Source organism: Budorcas taxicolor, chromosome 21 (genome assembly GCF_023091745.1).
Source record: "Budorcas taxicolor isolate Tak-1 chromosome 21, Takin1.1, whole genome shotgun sequence".
NCBI classification, from domain to species: Eukaryota; Metazoa; Chordata; class Mammalia; order Artiodactyla; family Bovidae; genus Budorcas; species Budorcas taxicolor.
The window spans coordinates 35,408,406-35,433,373 of NC_068930.1; the positions used below are offsets into that span (position 1 = coordinate 35,408,406).

Genomic DNA, 24,968 nt, shown 5'->3' on the forward strand with positions numbered 1-24,968 from the left:
TCTGCAAGAGAAATTCAAATTACATGGCCTTGGACAAGTCACTTCAGCTCCTTCACGTCTCTCTGTGCCACAGTATCCGTCTCTGTACAAGGGGGCTGAGCTGGATGGTCCCTCAGCTCTGCATCCTAGGGTCCTACAGTTCTAACACTGAGCACTACTTGGCTGCTCCTCTCACTTTGTTACAAGAAGGCAGAAGTGTCTGTCAGTGACATTTAACTTCAAAGGGTGTTTCACAGTAAGTGATTATAATGCATCAAAAAAGGGTTCAACTAATCAGCCCCAGGCTGGCCACACTAAGGGCCCAACTGGGCCCTCTGCTCCCTCCCTTTGTGCATCACTAGTCACCTCCCGTCTCTTCCCTGCCATCTGTCTTGTCATCAACTATACCTTCTGTGCTCGGCTTCAGCGTGGCAGGGCTCTTCACTCAACTCGCCTGTGGACTCCTCAGATCCCTGCCCACGCCTTCTTGCAGTCCTGGCCAAGACCTCACCAGCCTCTGTTCCTGGGGCTGCACTTGCATAAGCGCCTGGCCGCTGCGACACTCTCAACCTCAGCCCGTGCCCTAGGGCTGCATGGCAGAGTGCTAGAGCTCACCACACACGTGGCCAACGTGCAAGCCTGGCTGCTTTCTAAGACAGTCCAAAGGAAGCCGCCAGGAGGGTGAAAGAGGAGCCAGAGCCATCTCTGAGCAAGACTTTTACCATTTCCAATAGTATTGAGCTATCTGTTAGCGTAAGAGGCCATACTGTCTCAACGCAGCCCCTTCTCCACTTGCCTCTTTTTTATAGACACCAAGAACTGTAAACTGCCAAGATCTTAAAAGGAAATGGAAAATTAAATCAACTTAAGTCAACTAAATACATTCAGCAGGTTCAGGTGTAAGGCTGGTCTGCTTTTGTCCCATTAGCTATGATTCTCTAGAGACTGGAATATATTTAAGATAATCTTCATGCTTTGTGGCCATGCTTTTTTACCTCTAAATTCACCACTCTAGTTCCTTTGTCTCAACAACTGGATTATGTTGATTAGACTGGTGGGAACATTCATGTTTATAATTTTATTAAAATACAGAGCCATCCATGAACAACACAGGCAAAGAATAAATGATAATTTTCACTCTTGTTTTTTCAATTTTCTCTCTTCCTTTACAAAGATAGGCATATTTCTGGTAATAGTTTTAAAGTTATGGAAAGGCTTTATTATGTATTACAGAGCTATAAAATTCCAAAAAACAACTGTTTAGAACCACAAATAATTAAGAAATAATAATAACCCCATAAAAAAAAGCATTTGGTGTCTGTTAGAAATTTTCCTCAAATTATGAAATGTAGCTCTCCACACTTTCCAATGATTGTTATATTAGCCATGAATTTCTATGATTTCAGCTGAATATACTTTGATACAATTTTCCTTCTTAAGACGTGGTCATGACTCATTTCTTCTTCAATAGCTCAGTCATTTCAGGAACAACCTGCAAATTAAAAAATAATAATAATAATTAAACAATTTGAGTCTTCACAATTAAACAATTGTGGTAAGGTCACAGCTCCTTAAGGAGTACAGAAAGGCCAAAAGTAACAACGTGAATCACTAGGGAGGTACAGGAGGTACAAAGTGCCCCCTCCCTCTGCCTTACCGAGGAACTCCCTGTTTTCCCACAGTCTCTCTTCCCATCCGTGGGGAAACTATACCCACCCTGGACATGTGGCTGGCAGAGCCAAAAGCCCACTCATGGCCTGGAAGCCTTTGTGACACAACCTCAGACCTCAGAAAGGCACCCCTGAGAACAGGAAGTCCAATTTCTCTTGTCTGTGTTGAGAACAGTGGATATTTTTGGCCTTTGTGTTTCCTGGCACTCTTCCTTCCCTCACTGCAGTCCTGCCTTACCTTCAAAGTCTCCTGCTTAGTCACGACTCCTGCCAACCTCCTCTAGTACTTGTTTTCTCATTGTTTATTCATTCATTCATCATTCATTTAACAAACACTGTAGGTGTTGTTCCTCAGCACACGTTACCACCTTCTGGCACATCAAAATGAGCTGCATGCTGGACGTCACCCATCATCGCTCTTTACTAAAATCAAGGCCTTGTGCTAATGCAGTGGCTGGTCAGCAGACACAGCAAGAAACCACAGTGAAGGAAACTGACCAAGTTGGCTCCCACTTTAGAAAGGATTCATTACTAACCCTTGGCCTGGGCGGTTCAGTGGCTGCAACTGGAGCTTTCGGTGTGGAGCTGCTTTTTGACAGCCTGGATCACAGAGGAGGGCTACATGTGGGGACTGCAGGAGAATGTCACACAGGGCCTGCCTGAAAACTAGCCTAGCCACTCGTGTAAAATATCAATTACTCGGCTTCCAAGGGGTTGTCAACTGCCCTAGCTCACAAAGATCCCAGCTGAACTCGCCACTGATGAATATAGCCTCTCAATTATTTAAGAGAGCTACATTTCCATTAGGTGGAAATAATGTGTTCGTACAAAATTTATTAAGGAAATTGTCGACATGTTGTTTCTTCCGAATGTCACTTTGTCTCCAGCCTATTAAAAGGCCCGTGTTTACCATGGAGCCAGCAGGCATTAGCTCAGGGGCAGCATTAAGTGCTGGCACCACTTCCCCCAGTTTCCTCGGTGGAGAGACCATGAGCTTATGCCAGTCACACAGATGACATGCTAAACGAGCCTCATGCGGGGCCTACGTGTTTCATGAAAAATGGGCTAGGGCCCAGCTTCTTTTAAATAAAACATCAATTTGGTTTAGAACATAGTTTTTAAAAACCTTACAGAAAGTCCCCCTGCCACACTCCCCCAAGAAGGGTTGAGGGGTCTTTCTCTTTCCATGCTCCATATCATTTTTGTTAGATCAATCTCGGAATTCCCAAGCATACCAAACAATGCCTTGGTTAGGGAAAAAAAACATGCCAACTCAGTTTACTGAGTATCTAATGGCCTCAGCACACTGAAAGATCTGAATTCTTATTTTTTTCTACTTTAGACACTGCAGAGGCAGCTCCCTACTCGGTAAGACCAGATGAGAGTGAATTTATGTCTCAAAAAGGACAATCTACTGATATAAGTCACAGCACATCTATATGTCACTCATTTATTTAGTATTTCCTCAGGATAAGCACTATGGGAAATAGAGAAGATCAGGCCTGATTCCTGGCCACAAGGAAGGAAGAGACAGAGGCCTAAGAACCACTTGATTAGAAATTCGCTCATCTTATACTGTCCTGTAAGAGGATGAGAACGGCATTAAAAGCTCCGAATTCAAGCATTCTGAGGTTAGTCAAGCCTGGTACGGACTACGAAAAATCAGAACATTTAACATGGAGAAAAAAAAAGATTCTGGGCAAAAAATGAGGAGGCAAACAGATAAACACTGTGGCTTCCAGAGACAGTAAGGGACTAGAATGACTGTAGTGAATGGCTATGTTGGAGAGAGGTGAAAAAGGGTTAAACAGATAGGAGTTATGCCAAGTCTAATCAATGGGGACACAATAGGCTCTCCAACAGAGACAGACAACTGGATATCCACATGCAAAAGAATGATGTTAGGCCCTCACCTCACACCATACACAAATAGTAACTTAAGATGGATCAAAAACCTAGCTAAACAACATAAAACTCTTAGAAGAAAACATAAGGGTAAATCATCAGGACCTTGGGTTATGACAATAGATTCTTGGATATGACATCCAAAACATAAGCAACAAAAAACAGATGAACTGGACTTCATCAAAGTTTAAAACTTTTGTCATCAAAGGATATTATTAAGAAACTGAAAAGACAACCGACAAAATGGGAGAAAGTATTTAGAAAACATACTAAGGGTCTCATAACGGTTTAACATCCAGAAAATATGAAGAAATCTTACAACTCAACAACAAAGAAACAAGCAGTTCAATTACAAAATCGACAAAGAACATGGATAAACATTTCTCTAAAGAAGACATACAAATGGCCAAAGAGTACACACAAAAAATGCTCAGTATGATTTGTCATCCAAAAAAAAAAAAAAAGTCAATCAAAATAACAATGAGATACCACTTTACAACCATTAGGATGGCTATAATAAAAGATAATAACAAGTGCTAGCAACTGTATGGAGAAATTAGGGCCCTTGTATATTATTTGGTAGGAATGTAAAATGAGTCAATTACTTGTAAAATAGTAGGCAGTTCTTCAAAATGCAAAACACAAAGTTATAAAAGTGTATAAGCAATTCCATTCCTAGATAGGTATCCAAAAAAGATGAAACAGTGCACAAAAACTCATACATGAACGTGCACGGCAGCATTAATTATAACAGTTAAAAAGTGGAAACAGCTCAAAAGGTCATCAATTGATAAATGCATAAACAAGTTCTGGCATAGATATACAATGGCTATTACTTGGCAATAAAAAGGAATAAAGTGCTGCTACAACAATGAACCTTTAAAACATTATGTTAAGAACCCACCCACAAAAGACCATGTATTACATGATTCTATACCCAGGACTGGCAAATCTACAGAGACACAAAGGAGATGAGCTGTTGCCAGCAGCTGGGGAGAATGTGAATAGTCAGTGACTGCTAACAAGTATGGGGTTTCTGCTCAGTGTGAGGAAAATGTTCCACAAGTAGACACAATTAGACCTAGGCTAGCAGTGATGGATGCATAACTCTGTGAATATACTAAAAACAACGACACTGAACTGTACCTTTTAAAAGCATACATTTTATGATATGTGAACTATAGCTCAGTAAAGTTATTATATCTTTAAAAATTAACAAAACTACCAGTCAGGTGGTTCCCTCTGTTCTATAACTCTAACTCTGATTATGATATTCACCATTTATTAAGCACCTAGTATGTACTTGCATGGAACAAAATACAAACAGGTAGGCTAATATTTAACGCAGACTAACTAAGTGCAGTAAATCTCACTTAAATCTCATTACAAGGTAATATTTATATTACTTATGAGAATGCTTATATTTAGACAGATTAAGTAAGTTTGCTAAGATAATTTAATTAGTATATGCCAAGACAGAATATGAAATGAAGCTTGTAATTACTGTACCATGTTACTTCTGTCATATGAAGAAAAAATAAATTTGTCCTAACTCATAAGACTGTTGAAGGGCCAAGTGAAAAAATAAATAAAAGAAAATAAAATGTTATGCATATCCAGTTTTAATCTAGACATGATGAGATTTGGTGGATGCAATATACCTTAGGGAATTATTAGTTCAATAGCTATTTCTATATTTGTTATATGTGATACAGTTTGAAATTTTTAAACAAAAATTTGGTCTAAAAAAGTCCTTTTTACATAGCTATGATTTGATTTATGATGTTATTTTAAGATCTTAATCCCAAACAGATTATTAATTTTCATTCATAATTTGCATAATTATATTTTTTCAGCGGTTATACCTTAAAATTTTTATTTTTAAAGACAGAAGGTAGCTCCAGTGAGAAGTGTACTCACTGTGCCACCCTGTCTGCTCTTCTCTCAGATTTATTAGGTTGGAGCAAAAGCAACTGCAGTTTTCGACCATGAATTGTAAACTATAACTAGGCTCAAACACATCTTTATTAATCAAAATAGGAACCATTCAATCAACACACTTTTGCCAATGAGAAATAAGTTTGTTTGCCCCTGTAGCATAAAAATACCTGCTTCGGGATTTGACAAACTCTTGGAAAGCATTTTCTGCCTCCTGCTGGTTGTTGAAACATTTTCCCTGCAAAAAGTTGTCAAGAAGCTTGTAGAAGTGGTAGTCAGTTGGCAAGATGTCCGGTGAAGATGGCAGATGAGGTGAAATTTCATAGCCCAATTTGTTCAATGTCCGAAGCATTGATTGTGCGATGTTTGGTCACGTGTTGTCATGGAGAAGAACTGGGCCCTTTCTGTTGATCAATGCCAGCGGCAGGCATTGCAGTTTTCGATGCATCTCATCGATCTGCTGAGCATACTTCTCTGATGTAACGTTTTCGCCAGGATTCAGAAAGCTGTAGTGGATCAGACCAGCAGCAGACCACCAGTGACCATGACCTTTCCTTGGTGCAAGTTTGGCTTTGAGCAGTGCTTTGGATCTTCTTCTCTGTTCAACCAGCCATCACCAGTTTTTGTATAAAATCCACTTTTGATTGCATGTCACAGTCTAATTGAGATAGTTCACTGCTGTTGCATAGGATAAGAGAAGACAACACTTTGGCACCCTCTTATCGAGTTTCTTAACCTTTGCAATTTGCTTCAAATGCTGAATGACCACAGAATGGTCAACACTGAATTCTTCGGCAACTTCTCGTGTAGTTGTAAGAGGATCAGCTTTGGTAATTGCTCTCAGTTGGTCACTGTCAACTTCTGATGGCTGGGCCACTGTGTTCCTCATCTTCAAGGCTCCCATCTCCTTTGCAAAATGTCTTGAACCACCACTGCACTTGTATGTTCAATAGCAGTTCCTGGGCCAAATGCATTGTTGATGTTGCCAAGTTGTCTCCATTGCTTTACGACTCATTTTGAACTTGAATAAGAAAACTGCTCAAATTTGCTTTTTATCTAACATCATTTCCCTAGTCTAAAATAAACATAAAATACACAGCAAGTGATAAGTCATTAGCAAAAAACATAAAGCGAGAAATGTGCATCAAAATGATATCTAACATAACCACATTGAGAATGTATTCCAATATCAAAGGGCAAAGTTCAACAATGCAAAAGCGCAATTACTTCTGCACCAATCTAATACTATAATACTCATCTGTGTAACACTTAATTCTGATTTCAACTGAGAAAACAATTTGGTTTCTGTTTAGCTCTGCCTTGGTTGTCAGAGTCTGTAAAAGACGTGGTCCTATTTACTGCAATTCATCTAAGGTACAGGAGTAGTGGTGAACCAACCAGCTGTGGTACCTGATGAGCTAGAAAGACAGTAATGAGAAAAAGAACAGAGCAGGAACCTGGCTTAGTTGTGCCAACAACTTGCTCAGCAACTTCCCTAAATCACATCTCTCTGAGACACAGACAACTTAAGAAGAACACATCCTGCTTGTTACTCACACAGTAATAGATGAGAGGCTGCACCTCAAGTAGAATTTTTCATATTTTCTTAACTAGTTTTCCCCAAGACTGCATTTTTAAGGACTGGTTAACTTTCTCACCACTTTGTATTAATCAAAGGCATATATAACTGTACTTCAGAAGCATGAGATAGACAATGCCTTAATTCTTGCCAAAGGCAAATAAAAGTTATGTCTTACTCCAGATAGTCTCCCAATAGTCAAACGTGGGCTTCTTAAGGGATTGAAGATTGGAAGATGATACTCCAAGCAAATGGCAGCCAAAAGAGAGCAAGCAGGGCTACACTCGTATCAGACAAACAGACCGCAAGACAGAAAAGTTAACAAAAGATGAAAATGGACAATGTATAATGAAAAAGGGACAATTCATAAGGAGATACAGCTTACTAATATATATGCACCTGACACAGGGGCGTCAAAATACATAAAACAACTATTAACAGACCTACACAGAAAAAATGGCAGCAACACAGTAACAATAAGAGATTTCACTTACATCAACCAATAGATAATTTAGAGTCAATAGGGAAAGAGCAGGCTTAAGTGAAACATTAGACCTGATATGACAGATGTGTATGGAACATGCCATCCAAATGCAGCAGAATACACATTCTTCTCAAGTGCACATGGAACTTTTCTCAAGGATAGACTGTATGCTGGGACACAAAACAAGTCTCAAGACTGATAATGGTAAGAATCTAGAAATCAACTAAGAGAAAGCTGGAAAAACCACACCAAAAAAATGGAGAATGAACAACATGTCACTGAACAACTATTGAGCCAATGGAAAAAAATCAAAGGAGAAATAAAAGAACAAAGCCCCAAATCAGCAGAAGAAGGAAATAATAAAGATCAGAGCAGAAATGAATGAAATAGAGACTAAAAAGATGATAGAGAAGATCAGCAAAACTAAGAGCTAGTGCTTTGAAAAGATAAATGAAATTGACAAACTTTTAGCTAGACTCACCTAAAAAAGAAAGAAGGCTCTGACAAATAAAACAAAAGAGGATAAATAACAATGGGTACCACAGAAATACAAAGGCTTATAGGAAAATATTATGAATAGCTATATACCAACAAATAGGACAACCTGGAAGAAATGGGCAAATTCTTAGAATCAGACTTTTTAAGCCTAACTCATAAAAACATAGAGAATAAGAATAGACCAATCAGTAGTACAGAGATTGAATCAAAACGCTCAAAGTAATAAAAAAGCTCCCCAGAAAACAAAAGGTCAGAACCAGACAGCCTCACAAGTGAATTCTAATGAACATTCAAAGAAGATTTAATATCCACCCTTCTCAAACTATTCCAAAAAATTGAAGAGGGAACATTTCCAAACTCATTTTATGGGGCCAACATCATCCTGATACCAAAACCAAAGACAATGTAAAAAAAAAAAGAGAATTGGAGGCCAATATCTCTGATGAATATAGATGAAAAAATCCTCATCAAAATTATCAGCAGAACAAATCAAACAATACATTAGAAGGATCACACACCATGATCAAGTAGGACTTATTCCCTGAATGCAAGAGTGGTTCAGCATCCACAAATCAGTTAATGTGATGCACAACATTAACAAAATGAAGAATAAACACCATATGATCATCTCTGTAGATGCAGAAAAGGTACTTGACAAGATTCAACATCCATTTATGATAAAAATTCTCAATAAAGTGGATATGGAAAGAATGTGCTCCAACATGATAAAGGCCATACATACCGAGCCCATTAACATCACCCTTCATGGTGAAAAGCTTGGCCAAAGTCACCCTCCTAAAATCAGCAACAAGACAAGGGTGCCTGTTCTTACCACTCTTATTCAAAATAGCATTGGAAGTCCTAGCCGGAATAATTAGGCAAGAAAAAGACATACACGGCATCCAAATCGGAAAGGAAGAAGTAAAAATGTCACTAAAAACTTGTGGATGACATAATTTGATATATGGAAAACTCTAAAGATGCCACCAAAAAAACTATTAGAAATAATAAATGAATACAGCAAAGTTGCAGGGCACAAAACCAACATACAAGAATCTGTTGCATTTCTACATGTTACCAATGAACCAGCAGAGAGAGAAATTAAAAAAACAATCCTGTTCACAATCACAACATAAAGAATAGCATGCCCAAGAATGTATTTAACTAAGGAAGGGAAAGACCTGTACACTAAACCCTTAAGACATTGTTTTGTTCTGTAAGACACTGTTGACAGAAACTGAAGACATAAATAAGTGAAGGTATCCCATGCTCATAGATGGGAAAAACTAACGTTTTTAAAATGTTGATACTGCCCAAAACAATCTACAGATTCAGTGCAATCCCTATCAAAATCCCAAGGACATTTTTCGCAGAAATAGAACAAAAATTCTATAATTTGCATGGAACCATAAAAGGACCCCCATCTCCCCCCACAAAGCCAAAGCAATCCTGAGGAAAAAGAACAAAGCTGATTTCAAACTATATTACAAAGTCATAGGAGTCAAAATAGCATGGTACTGGCAGAAAAACAATTACACAAATAAATGGAGGAGAATAGAGAACCCAGAAATAAAACTGATTGGCAATTAAAGACAGAGAACATACACTGGAGAAAGAACAATTTCTTCAATACATGGTGCTGAGCAAACTCGACAGTCACAGGCAAAAAAAAATGAGACTTGACACACAAAATCAATGCAAAATGGATCGGAAGCTTGAATGTAAGACCTGAAACCACAGAACTCCTAGAAGAAAGCACACAGAGTTTGCTCTCTGACATTAATCTTAGCAGCATCTTTCTAGATATGTCTCCTCAGGCAAACAAAAGCAAAAATAAACACATGGCAAGTTAAAAAGCTTCTGCATGACTAAGGAAATCATCCACAAAACGGAAAGATGCCCTATGAAACAAGAGAAGATGCCTGCAAATCATATATACAATAAGGGGTTAATATTCCAAAATATGGAAAGAACTCATATACCTCAACAACAAAACAAACACTCCAGTTAAACAATGGGGCAGAGGAGGTGAACAGACATTTTTCCCAAGAAGACGTAAAGGCAACTGGCACATGAAAAGATGTTCAACGTCATTAATTATCAGGGACTCGCAAGTGAAAACCACCATGTGGCGTCACCTCATTTCTGTTAGAATGGCTGTTATCATAAAGGCAAGAAACAACAAGCGTTGGTGGTGAGGATGAGGAGAAAAGGGACCACTGGTGCACTGTTGGTGGGAATGTAAATTGCCCCAGCCACTTTGGAAATCAGTATGGAGATTCCTCAAAAAATTAACAACAGTACTACCACATGAACCAGCTACCCCACTCCTGGGTTTTTAATCCATAGAATACAAAAACACTAACTTGAAAACATACAATGGGACTCTCAGGTCCGTTGCAGCATATTTACAAGAGCCAAAATATGGAAGCAACTTAAGTGGCTATCAGTGGATGAATGGATAAAGATGTGGTCTATATGTATACAATGGAATGGTATTTTGCCATGTGTGACAACATGGATGGACATTGATGGGATTATGCTAAATGAAATAAATCAGAAGGAGAAAGACAGTCTCACTCATGTGGAATATAAAAGACACCCCGTCCCAAAACATAGTAAAAGAACACACCAAATAAAAATAAACACACAGAATGAGAGAACAGAGCAGCGGCTACCAGAGCAGAAAGGGCTGGGGGGAGAGGACAGCGACTAAAGGTGATCGACTGTATGATGATGGGGCGAGACTAAATTTTTGGTGGTCAGCACACTGTAGGGTATACAGAAGTAGAATTACAATGTTGTACACATGAAACTTATATAATGTTATAAAGCTACGTTATCTCAATAAGAAATTCAGAATAAGTTTTTTAAGTGTGCTTCTTAACACACCAAAAATAGCTTGAGAATCTTTGGAAATCAGCTTTCTGGATGATTTTTGAGGTCTTTTTCCACTTTCAGTGTCCTAGAACTCACAATATCTCTTTGAGCATGCACACATACGTGTGCATAGACACACATAACAGACGCACACATACGCTCTCATGTTAAACCTAGGAGCTGCCCTTGATGCAAGAGGCACAACTTGTGGGACACCACTGCATCCAACATTGCTGCAGAGATGCTCCTGCCCCAAGGTGGGTGTCCACAGTATGAACATCACAAATGTCTGAGTGTTCCTCATTTTTTCATCAAGTATGTGGGCAGCAAAATACAGCACACAAGCAGACAGAAAAATAGGCCTGAAACAAAATCACTTATAAATTTATTAAAACAGTCTCTTGAAGAAAAATAAAAGGCAACTACATTCGATGTCTGTTTGCAAACACGTCAACAGGAGACATGGCTGGGGTTCAGCAAGTATTAATTTCATTTTTTAATTTAAAGGTCTTTATCCCTTTATCTGTATCTCACTGGAACTAAACACTTTCTACTTGAACAAAGGTATTATTACACAGAAATACAAAAATATTTATTTTTTTCATAGTAACTTTTCCTCCCACTGGAATATCTTGGTTAAATGACTGCAGCAGCTACAGTCACAGTTCTTATACAGCTGGGCCAGGTCACAGGAGCAGCTACCCTACCTAAACCCTACATTTCAGATACAGAACCCTAGGGCCACAGAAGATGGGCTGTATTTTTCCCATGCAAGATAGAGGCTCTTCTGGGTTGCGTGTGGGGCGGCGCGGCAGGGGGGAGGATTTCCACAGGGAAAAATGCCCTTTGCTGACCCAGGGCAATAGCCCCACTCCAGTCTCGGCAGGCAGGCTGGGCCACTACCAAGGAACTGCTGAGCATCTGAAGGGCCCATTATTCACTGAGCATGAACATACACTTCAAAATACAGATGTGCTCTCAAAGTACACTCGTGAGTTCATCTGGATCATCCAAGTGCTAGAGAAGCCATGGCAATGGGCCAATCCTCTTGCTGGGGAGACCACCCCTGGTTCTGTTCCCAGGGTGCAGCCTCTCCATAAAGGCCCACAGCAGCTCATTATAGTTCTATGTGACAGGTCAGTAAACCTAGCGTTGGATGCTACTCTCAGAGCCTCAATCACTGCCTAAGTGATTTCTGCACAAGGTAACCTAGAAACTTGTAGACAGGCCCTGAGGGACAAAAAGAGGCCAGCCCATGCATAAGCTAGGACCTCTAAATGTGGCCAAATGGGTATCAGGTGCTCAACTATATCACTGAAGTAATTCTTTCACTGAGAGGGCAAACATAAGGGTGGTAGGAGGGCAGAAAGAATGCAAAAATATTAAAGAGTGTGAGGAGTTAGAAATAAGTGTTCTTTCCTACAGCTGTCACTATTAGGAAGGCCTTTGACTCTCAAACACAGCAAGCAGAGCATATACCTGCTGAACCGATAAAGTGGACTTGAGAGCCCACTCATCCCATGAAAAGCTATAGCATCACTAAGTAAATCTCTGAATGAGGGGTTATGATGGGAATTTCTTTAAGGTATCTGGTAAATATGGTTCTAGGTTATAATTATTTGAGTCATTTCACACTGTGTACTAACTTAGTACATGATATGCCAAGAATCATATGGACTTCTTAAAGGGAAAGTTATTAATATAATGCTCCATAAAAACATCATATACTAAGCAGAACAATTCTTCACTTTAAGTAGTTCAAAATTGTGTAAATATATTAATATATACATACACAGACAGACACAGATACACATTCACACACTGTCTTCCTATGACAGCTTCCTCCCTGACCAACTCCTGCAGATTCTTGGATGACAACCTAGATAACAGCTATCACTCTCAAGGCCAACTTACCTTAAATAGATCTGCAACTATTCCATAATCTGCCACTTGAAAAATTGGAGCTTCTGGGTCTTTGTTGATAGCCACAATTGTCTATGAAATAAAAGCAAAGAGTTTTTTAAGAAAACATACCACACAGACTGATGATTCTATTCTAACTTCCTTAACAACAAATTTGTATTCTTAAAAATGTCTACCAAATAAGATTAGTTTAATTTGTGCTAGTATTGTAAATTTAGAAGTTTCTGGGTAGGAACATAGCAAAAAATTATCTGCCAACCCTACCACAGGCCAACTGCAATATTTAAAAAAGGTTCTATATCATTATTTTTAAAAATTCTTTTTTAACTTACAAAAAAATGCTGTAGATAAGTAACAAATCCGAGAGGATTCTGGGAAGATGGCCAAATAGGAAACACTGAGAAACTGTCTCCCCACCTACACAACAACTGAACTAGCAGAATCTTTCATGTAACCAGTTTGGAATTTTGGAATCTATTAAAGGTTTGCAACTTCCAGGGGAAGACTTGAATGGTAAACTGTAGCTCTTAGCAGAATAGTTGCTACTAAACCCCCATCTCTCACTCCTGGTGGCAGGCAGCTGTGTACATATTCCTGGAACAGCCTGCATACAGCTTATAGCAGTCAGAGTGGGTAAAAGAAACTTTGTCCTCTAAATATGGGTGATCTGTGCTTTGATCACAGAGTGTTGCATCTGATCACAAAGGTGCAAACAAAGAAGAGGGTGGCTATTGCTGTTGTACCTCAACCACTGTTTCCCTCCACCTGTCAAAGTTATTCCCAAGGGATTTAAAAGATTAGTGCTCTTCATTTTTCTCATTTTCCCCCTGTGGGAGCCAGACATTAACGACTAGGACATTCAAAAGCAAATGCATATCAGAGGAAAACTGCAAAGTGGCCATACATGCCTAGGGAAAGGCACAGACTCTGAAAAGACTCCAGAAGCCCATAAGTTTATATACCTCAGGTTAACACTTGGCACAGAGACAGTGTACAACGATCAAAAAGAACAATAAACAAAACAGTAACAAAAACAAAAAACCCCAGCATACTCTGGGGAAATAGAAGAATCTACTATATTATTGATTCAAAAAATTCAAAAAAAAATCACAAGGCAAAAAAAGAAAAAAGTATGGCCCACTCAAAAAAAATATAAACAGAAACTGGCATATCTATTAGACAGAGACTTTAACATAATCATCTTAAAGATGTTTGGAAAAAAAAAAATAAAAGGAGATGAGGAGAAGGTCAAGAAAACAATGTGTGAATGCAATGGAAATAGTGATCAAGAGAAAACGCAAAAAGAAACCACAAAGAAATTCTGAAGGTGAGAAGTACAAAGTGTGAATGAAAAATTCACTAGAGGGATCCAAAGGCAGATTCGATCAAGCAGGAGAATGAATCAGCAAACTGGAAGATAGGACAATGGAAATTTTCAAGCTTGAGGAAGATAAAAAAGATTTAAGAAAAGTGAACATAGCCTAAGGGACCTGTGGACCACCATTAGGAGGGCTAAAATATCTTATGGTGGTCCCAGAAGGAGAAGACAGAGAAGAGGGCAGAGAGAATATTTAAAGAGATAATGACTGACAACTCCCCAAATTTGATTACAGACATGAATAGAAACATCCAAGAAATTAAACAAACTTCAAGTAAGATGAATTCAAAGAGACTCTACACTTAAGACACACAATCAAAGTTTCAAAAGCTGAAGATAAAGAGAGAATCTTGAAAACAGAGAGAATTGATTTGCTACACACAAGGGATCCTCAAGACTATCAGCAGATTTTACATTACCAACTTTGGAAGCAAGAAGGCAGTGAGCTGATACATTCAAAGTGGTAAAAAAAAAAAAAAACTGTCGACCAATAATCCTATATCCATCAGAACTGTTCCTATAGTGACTTTTGCAGAAACTGAAAAACTCATCCTAAAATTCATATGGACTCTCAAGAAACCTCAAGTGGGACTTATAGACCAATGAAACAGAAGAGGAAGCCCAGAAATAAACCCTCACATATATGGTCAAATGATTTTCGACAAGGGTGTCAAGATCATACAATGGAGAAAAGATAGCCTGTTCAACAAACGGTATTGGGAAAACCAGGTATCTACATACAAATGAATGAAGTTGGCCTCTTACCTAACACCATTTACAAAAAACTAACCCGTAACAGATCAAAGATTAAAACATTAGACCTAAAATTACAAAACGCTCAGATGAAAAACATCGAGCAAAAGCTTCATGATGATGGTTTTGGCAATGATTTCTTGAATATGACATGAAAGGTATAGGCAACAACAAAAAAAAAACAGACAAACTGAACTTCATGGAAATTTAAAAATTTTGTGGCTCTAAAGTTACTATCAACAGAGTAAAAAGGTAACCTAGAGAATGAGAGAAAATACTTGCAAATCATATATCTGATAAAGAATTAATATATGGAATATATTTTTAAAAAAATACTAAATTACTTCTAAACTCAACAACAAAAAACCAAAGTATCCAATTCAAAAATTGGGCAAATGGCTTTAAAAGCCACTTCTCCAAAGAAGATATACAAATGGCCAGTAAGCACATGAAAAAATGCTCAACATCATTGATCACTGAGGAAATGCAAATCAAAACTACAATGAGATACCACCTCAGATCTAATAGGATGGCTACTGTCCAAAAAACCCATACTAGTGCTGAAAAGGGTGTGGAAAACTAAAACCCCTGTGCATTGCTGGTGGGAATGTAAAATGGTACAACTGCTGTGGAAAACATTATAGTAGTCCCTCAAAATATTAAAAATAGAATTACCATGTGATCCAGCAATTCCAATTCTGGATATATACCCAAAAGGACTGAATTCAGGGCCTTGAAAACATATTTGTACACCTGTGTGTTCATAGCAAAGTATTCACAAATGCTAAAACTTGGAAGCAACTCAAGAGTCCATCAATGGATAAGCAAAATGTGGTGTGTATGTATACACACACACACACACACACACACACATAATGGAATATTATTAGCCTAAACAGGAAGAAAATTCTGACATACGCTACAACATGGATGAATCTTGAGGACATTATGCTAAGTGAAATAAACCAGTCACAAAAAAGACAAATACCAAATGATGATTCCACTTAAATTGTACTTAGAATAGTCAAAATCATAGAAATAAAAGGTAGAATTGTGGTTGTCAGTATATGGACTATGAGGTGGGACACTGGGAAAATACCATTTAATGTGTATAGAGTTTCAGTTTTAAAAGATGAAGAGAGTTCTCGAGTTGGATAGTGATGATGGGTGCACAACATTATGAATGCATTTAATACCACTATCAGTGTGTACATAGCTAATTTTACACTTAAAAATGATTAAGATGGTAAACTTTATGTTATGTATATTTTACCATGCAGAAGAATGTTTTAATGCAATATACTAAAAATGTGAATTTTATGTATATAAATTAATAATCTGACTTAAACCAAACCAACCAAATATAACAGGAAATTTTTGTAGGTCATTGAAAAATTTTAGATATACTGAATAAAAACCACAGATAAAAAGTTCATTCATCCATTTTATATTTGGTGTGCTTTATTCAACAAGACAGAAGTCAACTTTGTGAAATCATGAGATACATATTATTAGAGTCAATTCTCAGCTTATTTCACTTATAAGGTGATCAGTATTTTCCCACCTATTAACAATATATGTTTTAAACTTGTGATTATAAATGTTAGATTTCAACTTTAAAAAGTAACAAAGCCATATCCTAATTCATAGGCTTTAAAGCTCAAACTATTTATTCTGTATATACTGCATTCCATTTAGCATTTTTAAATTACTACCCTGGGTCCACTGTGAGAATAGAAAAGTTAACTATCTAGTTGGCCTATTAAGTAAAGATGAATATTTAAAACAAAAAAGTTTAAGTCCTTATGTATGCAGCAAATAAATGTAACAAAGTACTACGTCTCCTACAAAAACTACCACAAGTTCCTCTTAACTCCCATAAAATCTTTAAATGTAAATGATTATAATGACAGATCAGTAACAGATTACGGAGAAACTGTCACGAAAAAACATGTTATGTTTACACAATTATTCTATTAATAACAGATTTCTTTATATATTACAAATAGTTTGGTTATCCCCACAGATGCTTCTAACACCATTCCAATTAAAGTAAGATTAGACTTTTGACTCTGACATGGTGTTATTTTAATTAAAAAATGATAATTTTTGAATCTTTGGAAGTAAAATTAAGTACTTCCCAGCCTATTACTCCATCTCATGAAAACAGGCAGAACACCCTTTTCAAGTAGTTTGATACAGTCTAACTTAAAATATAGTCTATATGATATATGTGTAAAATCCTCTAAAAGGGCCCTGAGGCCTGAATATTCCAGAATATCTGAAATTGGCACACACTGCAGTGCAGGTAACTACTGATGCAGAGAAACATGCCATATATATTAAAGTGTGGTCAAAGACTATAATATAGCACGGTTTCAATATACACCTCAAATCTAGTCACAAGGACAAACATTTTGAATGATAGGCATTGATTTGCATCGTGGTCTTTCTCTTCTGGGAATAAGTAGCCTGCTTCATAGCTACTAGCAGAGATTTATTTAATTAACGATGGTTAATGATTTCCTGGAGGCCACCTAGTCAAACATCTGACAGTTTAATCATCTGAAAGCTTTTTCATCCCAGTATATAAAAGTTATTTTTAAAGAAAGAGCCTGTAATTGTGGGCAAAGAACCACCATAGTATTTAAGAAAAAAGATTTAGGCCAGTTACAGAATTCTCAGATTACTGAAAGAATATTCCTGAAATATCAACCGTAAATAATTATGATAAAATCTTGCGTGTACTCTAGGGCTCTTTTAATACGTCCTTATAAATTAATACTCTTCTTCCTTTTGGACATTTTAAAGCACAGACTGTATTCAACCATATATCTGTATACAGCTTATATGCAGAGCAGGCTCTGGGAGTTGGTGATGGATAAGGGAGCCTGGCATGCTCCAGTCTATGGGGCTGCAAAGAGTCTGACACGACTGAGTGACTGAACTGAACTATCAGACTTAAACCAATCACTTTATCTATGGCTGGGTCAGGTCTTGGTTGCGGCAGCTGGGCTTTGTAGTTGTGGCACGTGGGCTTAGTTGCCCTGCAGCATATGGGATCTTAGTTCCCTGTCTAGGGCTCAAACTCACATCCCCTGCACTGGAAAGCAAATTCTTAACTACTGGACCACCAGGAAGTCCCAATCCTCCATTTTAAAACTTAGCCAAAATTACAATCTAAGATTGGTGCGTCTCCCACAAAAGAGAGTTATGACAGAGACTATGTCATTTTCATTTAAGCAACTCCAGCATCTGTACAAAGTACACAGACTTAGTAAATATTTGTTGACTGGATAGACAGACAAATTATTGGCTCAAGTTTATTCTTACAGATTATTCCCCAACATGGGTCTCCTTAATTCAATTATTCCCTTTTAGCTTTGACATTTACCATCTAGTCCATTTCTCCTCCAGCCCAGCCCTGCTGGCATGAACAAGAACTTTCACCAAGATCTTTAGGCAGGCAGAGAGAGAAGCAAAATTCTAGATATGTCTGAACAGGCCCAGCTAAAAATATTTTTGAAGGTTGCTGGTGTTTATTGGTTTTTTTTTTTTCCCCTCTAATGCAGCAATAACATTTTCCCCATTGGCACTGCTGCTTTCAGAGCTCAGTGAAGAAACCTGCCATCCAACTGTGAAATCTGACTGGTTTTGGGCCAACTCATTTAGAGGTTACAAGGAGGTAGTGCATGCATCTTTTCAAGTTAGAAGTTAAACCTATTAAAAGTTTTATTACCTTTTCTATCAAACTTCCATCTGAATGAATAAAAGCAGGAGTGTCAGAGGCATCTCTGACTTCATGAAAGACTAAGTTCATAATTCAAACTGTGCATTGTTATGCATGAATTAATGTGTCATATTCTGAAATGTATGTTCACAGAGTCATCACACAGGACTTCTAGATAGAATTCAAGCAGCAAGTTAAAATCAAGTGGCTCCTCTATATGCTGCATTTTTGACAATTACTAAGGTTCTGAGATGCTCCAATCCAAAACGTGTCAGTCACAATTTAGTAACGACCCAAAAAGACGGGCACTGCTGACGTATGACAGTGGGACCATTAGGGGACTAGGGTAAAACATAGAACCAGGAATCAGTACGTCATAAACTAGATGGTCAGAACCTCATCAAGTTGTTTTCACCCCATATTCTCTAGCCATGGATTGTGAGAGCTGAAAGAGATCTTCCAACACATGCATTTGGCAGACAAAGAGCTGAGGCACAAACAAGGCATGTTAGGTGGTAAGTTTGCAGGGGAGCTGGGATTCAGGTTCACATCTCTTTCCATGATACACACTGCCTCTCCCACCAGTGGTACATCCTCAGGCAGGGTACAGTGGTGTATATACCTTTCAATTCCCAGGTTTGTGTTAATGCGGACGGTTCCACTACACACACTATAACTACATGGAAGCATTTCAGTGAAACCTAAATTTTAAAATGTGAAAACTTTTCCTCTTAATATCATCACTATTGTGTAGTTACCTTGCTGTCTTTCATCCCAGCTAAATGTTGGATGGCTCCAGATATTCCTACAGCAATATAAAGTTCCTGAAACAAAAGAGACCATATCATTAATATGCATTCATATATTACACCTTCCAAAGTACTTGCTATAACCAACTCAAGTCTTTTACAAGAAATATTTTAAATGAAACAGATGCAATATGTATTACTTAAATTATGCCTTCCTCCTTCCCTGATCTCCCTAACCCATAGTCCACACTTACCTCTGAATTCATAAAGTAGTGGTGGAACAATAATATTGGATAATAAGAGTTTTTGAGCATTAACTGTGTGTCGACCACTGTGCTAAGCATTTCATATCAACTGTTTCACTTAATCTCACAATTTGCTGTAAGGCTGTACTTTCTGTCTGTGCTACTCATTTGGATACAGCTCTTCAACTCACCACCCTGCATGGAGCCATTCACAATATACACACATTTCATATTAATATAGAAATACATATTAAAGTATACTTTGACTCAGCTATTTGCTTCTCATGGATATTTGTTGAAGTGGTTATCAGAGTATATTTATTAAGCTTCACATTTAGAAAAACCAAATATACAAATCAGTCTCAAGGGTCTCTCACACACACACACACACATAATCTCCTTAATTAAAAAATAACAGATTTCTCACAGGCACAGAATGAACCTTTGTATTTCTAACGCCTAATAAATGGGTCCCTGCACTGCAGTTTCCCAGTAAATGTGGATGATAGTTGCACCTCTTCCTACCCCTCTGCTTCAACTAATTATAAAGGGAATGATGACTGCTCTCTGTACCTTTATCTAAAAATGAAAACTCACTATCATCATGGAAAACCGATTTAATAAGTGCTTAATTAAAAATGCTTAGTTGCTCTATTAGGGATAATTAAAACTTCAGCTGAAAAGCTTTCCCCACACATAAACTGAACAAGCCCTGGCTTGGGTAGGGGGTGCCCCTTACCATGTAACCAGACTGACACTACAGTTCTGTCACAACTGACAGTATCGTCTCTCCTCAATATGAGTAATGTGGAAGGTACTGAAGGTGGCTCTGTCACACAGTTTTATTACAGGGCAAATACTTCAAAGTCAATGACTATGTCAGGTGGTCCCACTTTGTCTTCTGCATGGCCTGTAATCTAATTCATGAGCACTGGAGCTTTTCTTTAAAAAGCTCTTCAACAGAGGACCTTTCTAAAAAGGCTCCTCAGGATGCTCTAACATACACAGAGTTGAGGACCAGTACAACAGATGATCCTCAGCTCGTGAGCAGCTTGAAACCTGTAACTTGACCCAGCACATTGATAGCGTATCTCTCTGGGTCTTCTCTTTAAAGGCATAAAGTGTCCACCGCTTCTAGAGCAGCAGGATACTCTTAAGTACTCTGGAAAGGACACAACCTAGCCCCCAATGTGAGTTAATCATCTAAAAATCTACAGTGAGCTGGGTTTGCTTTTCAATTCAACCTGCTCATTAGTTAATCATCAAAAGCCTGAAAATAGGAAAGAGCACTTAGGCCTAAAGAGACTGTGTCTTAGGGTGGGGAGTACACTACTGTAGAAAGCAATATGTATGGGGTGAGGATAAAAAGCAATCCCATGATCTTATCTTAAACATAATCCAATGCATCAATTATGGCCATACACCTTTGGATAATACAGTAAGGCCTTGTTATTATACTCTTATCAGACAATGACACTTGTATGACTAATAAACAAGCACTACTATTTTGAAAAAGCACCAGTATTTTCCACTGAAGACTACAGGTAACTTCAATCGATAATTTTAACATCATTCAGTTTATTCTGACCAGCATTTCTTTTAAGAGAGAACATTTATTAAATTATTAATCACGGTATATTTACTAAATCCTACATTCAGGAAAACCAGGCCAAAATGTAAAGCTTTTTACATTTGTAAAATGTAAAGATTTTTAGAGTAAGTTATTTAGATAGACACTGTCTTGCTAACCATGCTTTGAAGTATGTTCTCAAACCATATATTGGAAAGGATCAATAGTTCTATATAAAGGGGTCTTTCTGACATACATGTCTACATTAAAATTCAGCAAGTCTTAAAAGCCTCCCCATTTGCATTATAAAATGCTAATAAAAATGCTGATTCACTCTGGCAGTAAACATCAACATAAATATGATATAAATGAAATTTACATTAAACCTCCTGAGAAATGACTACTGCTGGCTTTAACCATAAATGTCAGTAAAGAAATAACAGATTCTGGGCCAAAGGAAACCAACGGTGGTTCCAGGGTCATTCCCACCTTTCTAAAAAGCATAAATTGTCCAAACAGGTAAATTCTGACCTGTTCCTGACCAATAAGAACTTATTTTACTATCACGCAAACATGGTTCTCTGAATAAATTTAAAAAAAGCTTTGAAACAACAGCCCTGAATGAGTCCTGAGATTTTGGCTGCTGTTCTGAGATCTGATGGCTCTTTAAGACAGGAAGAGAGGCTTGACGCTTTTTTTCTTCTTTTTCAGAAAACGTGTACAGGCAATTAGACTACAGTCATAGGATGCTTCCTCATGATTCAGAAAGCATTTCTGTATTTCAATAATAATAATTAGTATGTGCAAAACCCTCCACAGATGCTAATTTATGGAGCACTTAGACACTGCTTCACAACATAACAAGGCAATCCCTGCCCTGAGGCACTTTCTTTCTAAATCGGATGGTAGGTAAAAAACTTTGGAGCGAAAATGAGAGGTGATGTTGGAGGGGGGAACAACAATTAAGGGTTCAAAAAAGAGGTGGGATTAAAGAAAGGAACAGACAGAAAAGGAAGGAGGGGTAGTCCTGGAGATAAAGTTCTAGTAGCCTTCACAAAGGGAAAGAAACCTACAAGAGTAAGAAACTAGGACGAAGGACACAGCTGGTAGCAGTCTGGGTTAATCATCGTGAAATTCAAGGATGGAGAGGACGGGTGAGCAGTAAAGCCACAGGGTTGGTAAAGAAGGGACAGCACCTACTTCAAACAAGTTCAAACAAATCTTTCTTTCTTTGCCAAGACCTAAAAAAGACTGCAGCTGTAGCCTCATTCAAAGAACTCAGGAGCAGATGTCTACACTACCTCAGAGTGTGCTCAGATAAACACAGGAATAGGGCTTGGAGACTGCTGCACCCAGTGTGGTTAACAGAGGTTTGCAAGAGGAGTTTATCACTGTCATTTAGAAGTTTAGAACCTAGGCTCTGGAATCTCACTGCCTATGCTGAAATAAATGCCAGCTCAGCCATCTAACAGACCTTTGACCGTGAGCCAATTGTTTTAACCTCTCTATGCCTCAGCTTGCTCATCTGAATAACTGGGATTGTAAAGCTTCAATCCTTAGCACAGTATCTGGTTTCCCAAGCCACTGGTGTACCACTCAAGAACTGAGATTTATTCAAACACCGATTTTCTCAGCCCACTCAGTGACTAGTGGACTCCTGGGGTGATCCCAGGGCTACCATATACAGCTGAGCAGGCTGTATACTGAACAACTCTGGAGGGAGGCATTATTCATATCATAGTCATTATAGATCTGCATTTTTATTACAATAATTTTCCAACAGATGGCAGTAAAGTAACTTGAGAAAGGAGTATTTTTTCCCTTATTCATACAAAAGAGTTGTATGGACTAGCAGAAGTACAGGACAGCAAGAATCCCCTGTGATACACACTCAAGAAGCTCAGTCAACATAGGTTAAGGTAAGATCATAAAAATCCGGTGTGACAGAGCTCTGGTCTCTTACGCAACCCCTTACTTTCTGTTCCTGCCAACAAGAAGCAGAATGGCCTTTAGCAGCAGGAAGCAGTTTTGGGGATGATGGTTCTCTGGAGTAATTTCTGTCCTCTGCCAAACGGGAGTCTACTTTTACAGCCTAACCCATCTGTTCCTGCTCCTTAGTCCTTCAAACAAAACACGCTTTTAGAAGAGGTTTTACTAGTCCGAGTATGATGACAAATCTGTATGTCCGAGAATTGAAAGACTGAAATGAAATCTTAACACTTTTACAGAAATCTAACCAACCTGGGGAAGTAACATGGTCAGAGTATTCTCTGATGCATGATTTGGGTTTTGGCTGCTTTCTTCTGAAAGTATTTGCTAACATCACTCTCCTGCTTCACTCAAATCTTGGGCAGGAAATAAGGAATTCCAAGAGCATACATTTCTGAGTCCTGCTCTCCAGAAGATCCTGGTGCAGATGCTAAGGAGAAAAGTGTTTCTTACTTGCATGTTGTGATTTTTGCCTAACATTATTAAATCCAAAAGAGATATATAATATAAAAATATTGTAAGCCACATACTTTAAAAAAATTTCTATTAGCCTCATTAAAGTGAAATGAAATAGGTGAAGCCAATTTTAATAATATAATCTCATTAAATCTAGCCACATTTCAAGTGCCCAATATCCACATGTAACTTCATGGTTACCACCGTGCTAGACAGCCAAAGATCCAAGGTAATTTAAGAACAAGCTAAAGAAGGGAATTCCCTGGAGGTCCAGTGGTTAGGATCGTACCTTCACAGTCGAGAGACCAGATTCAATCCCTGGTCAGGGAACTAATAAGATTCCACAATCCGTGAGGCACACAAACAAACAAAAAACCAAAGTAAAGAAGAGCCTTCTTGTAAGCTCTATGAGGTACTGCAGAGCATGACAGTAAGACCTCAAGACAGAATGACATTAGTATCTTGTGTTAGCTTTGCTTTTATTGGCTCAGAAGATCATAAAAGGAAAGTCAGCAGAATGACCAGGCTGAAGATTAAATAAGGGGGCAGTCAATAGAGAAACACACAGATGACTCAAATCCACCAATTTTCAGGTATGGTAGACCATTATAAGAAAACCCAAAGCAGATGAAAATGGCTGGTTTAAAACAGTAAATTTATACCCTGAAACTGATTATCAAATTTTGTTCTCTAGTGAGATACTCTTTCTTGAAAGTTTAGAAAAACCTGAAGACTCTATCCCGAAAGGCTCACACTTCTCAAAAAAGGATACGGGCACACCCTGGAGATTTTGCGCATTCCAGACTACTGCAATAAAGTGAGCAGTGCAAAAAACAAGTCACAAGAAGCTTTTGGTTTCCTAGTGTATATAGACGGTATGTTTACACTACACTGTAGCCTATTAAGTGTGCCACAGCACTATGTCTAAAGAAACAACATACCTACCTACATTTTAAAAATGTTATTTTTAAATTAAATACCTGCAGCTAGTAGGATTGTTGGGATTATTAAATAACACAATGCATGTGAAGTGCTCAAAATATGAGCCATTACTATTAATGCTATTATTATTACTGAATGATCACTAAATCTTTAAACCAGAAGGCATTAGACAACCAACTGCCACATAAATGCCACTTTAAACTACTTGGGTAGTTTACTATTGTGATAGTAACTATCACTATCTCAAGAGAAGTTGCTATTTAACTTTATAAAATTCTTCTGGGATAATGTATTGGGAAA

At 38.1% G+C, this 24,968-nt stretch overlaps 1 protein-coding gene across 1 annotated transcript in view; it reads right to left on the reverse strand.

Annotated features, from left to right (window-relative positions):
* Positions 1-1,172: 1,172 nt before the first annotated feature.
* Positions 1,173-24,968, reverse strand: part of ETFA (electron transfer flavoprotein subunit alpha) — a 68,657-nt gene continuing 44,861 nt past the window's right edge. Inside the window, exons 10-12 of the mRNA XM_052659719.1 lie at positions 19,476-19,541; positions 12,848-12,928; positions 1,173-1,471 (exon numbers count right to left, since the gene is read on the reverse strand). Coding sequence (XP_052515679.1) covers positions 1,433-1,471; positions 12,848-12,928; positions 19,476-19,541 — 186 coding nt within the window. The 3' untranslated portion in view covers positions 1,173-1,432. The remainder of the gene's footprint in view (positions 1,472-12,847; positions 12,929-19,475; positions 19,542-24,968) is intronic.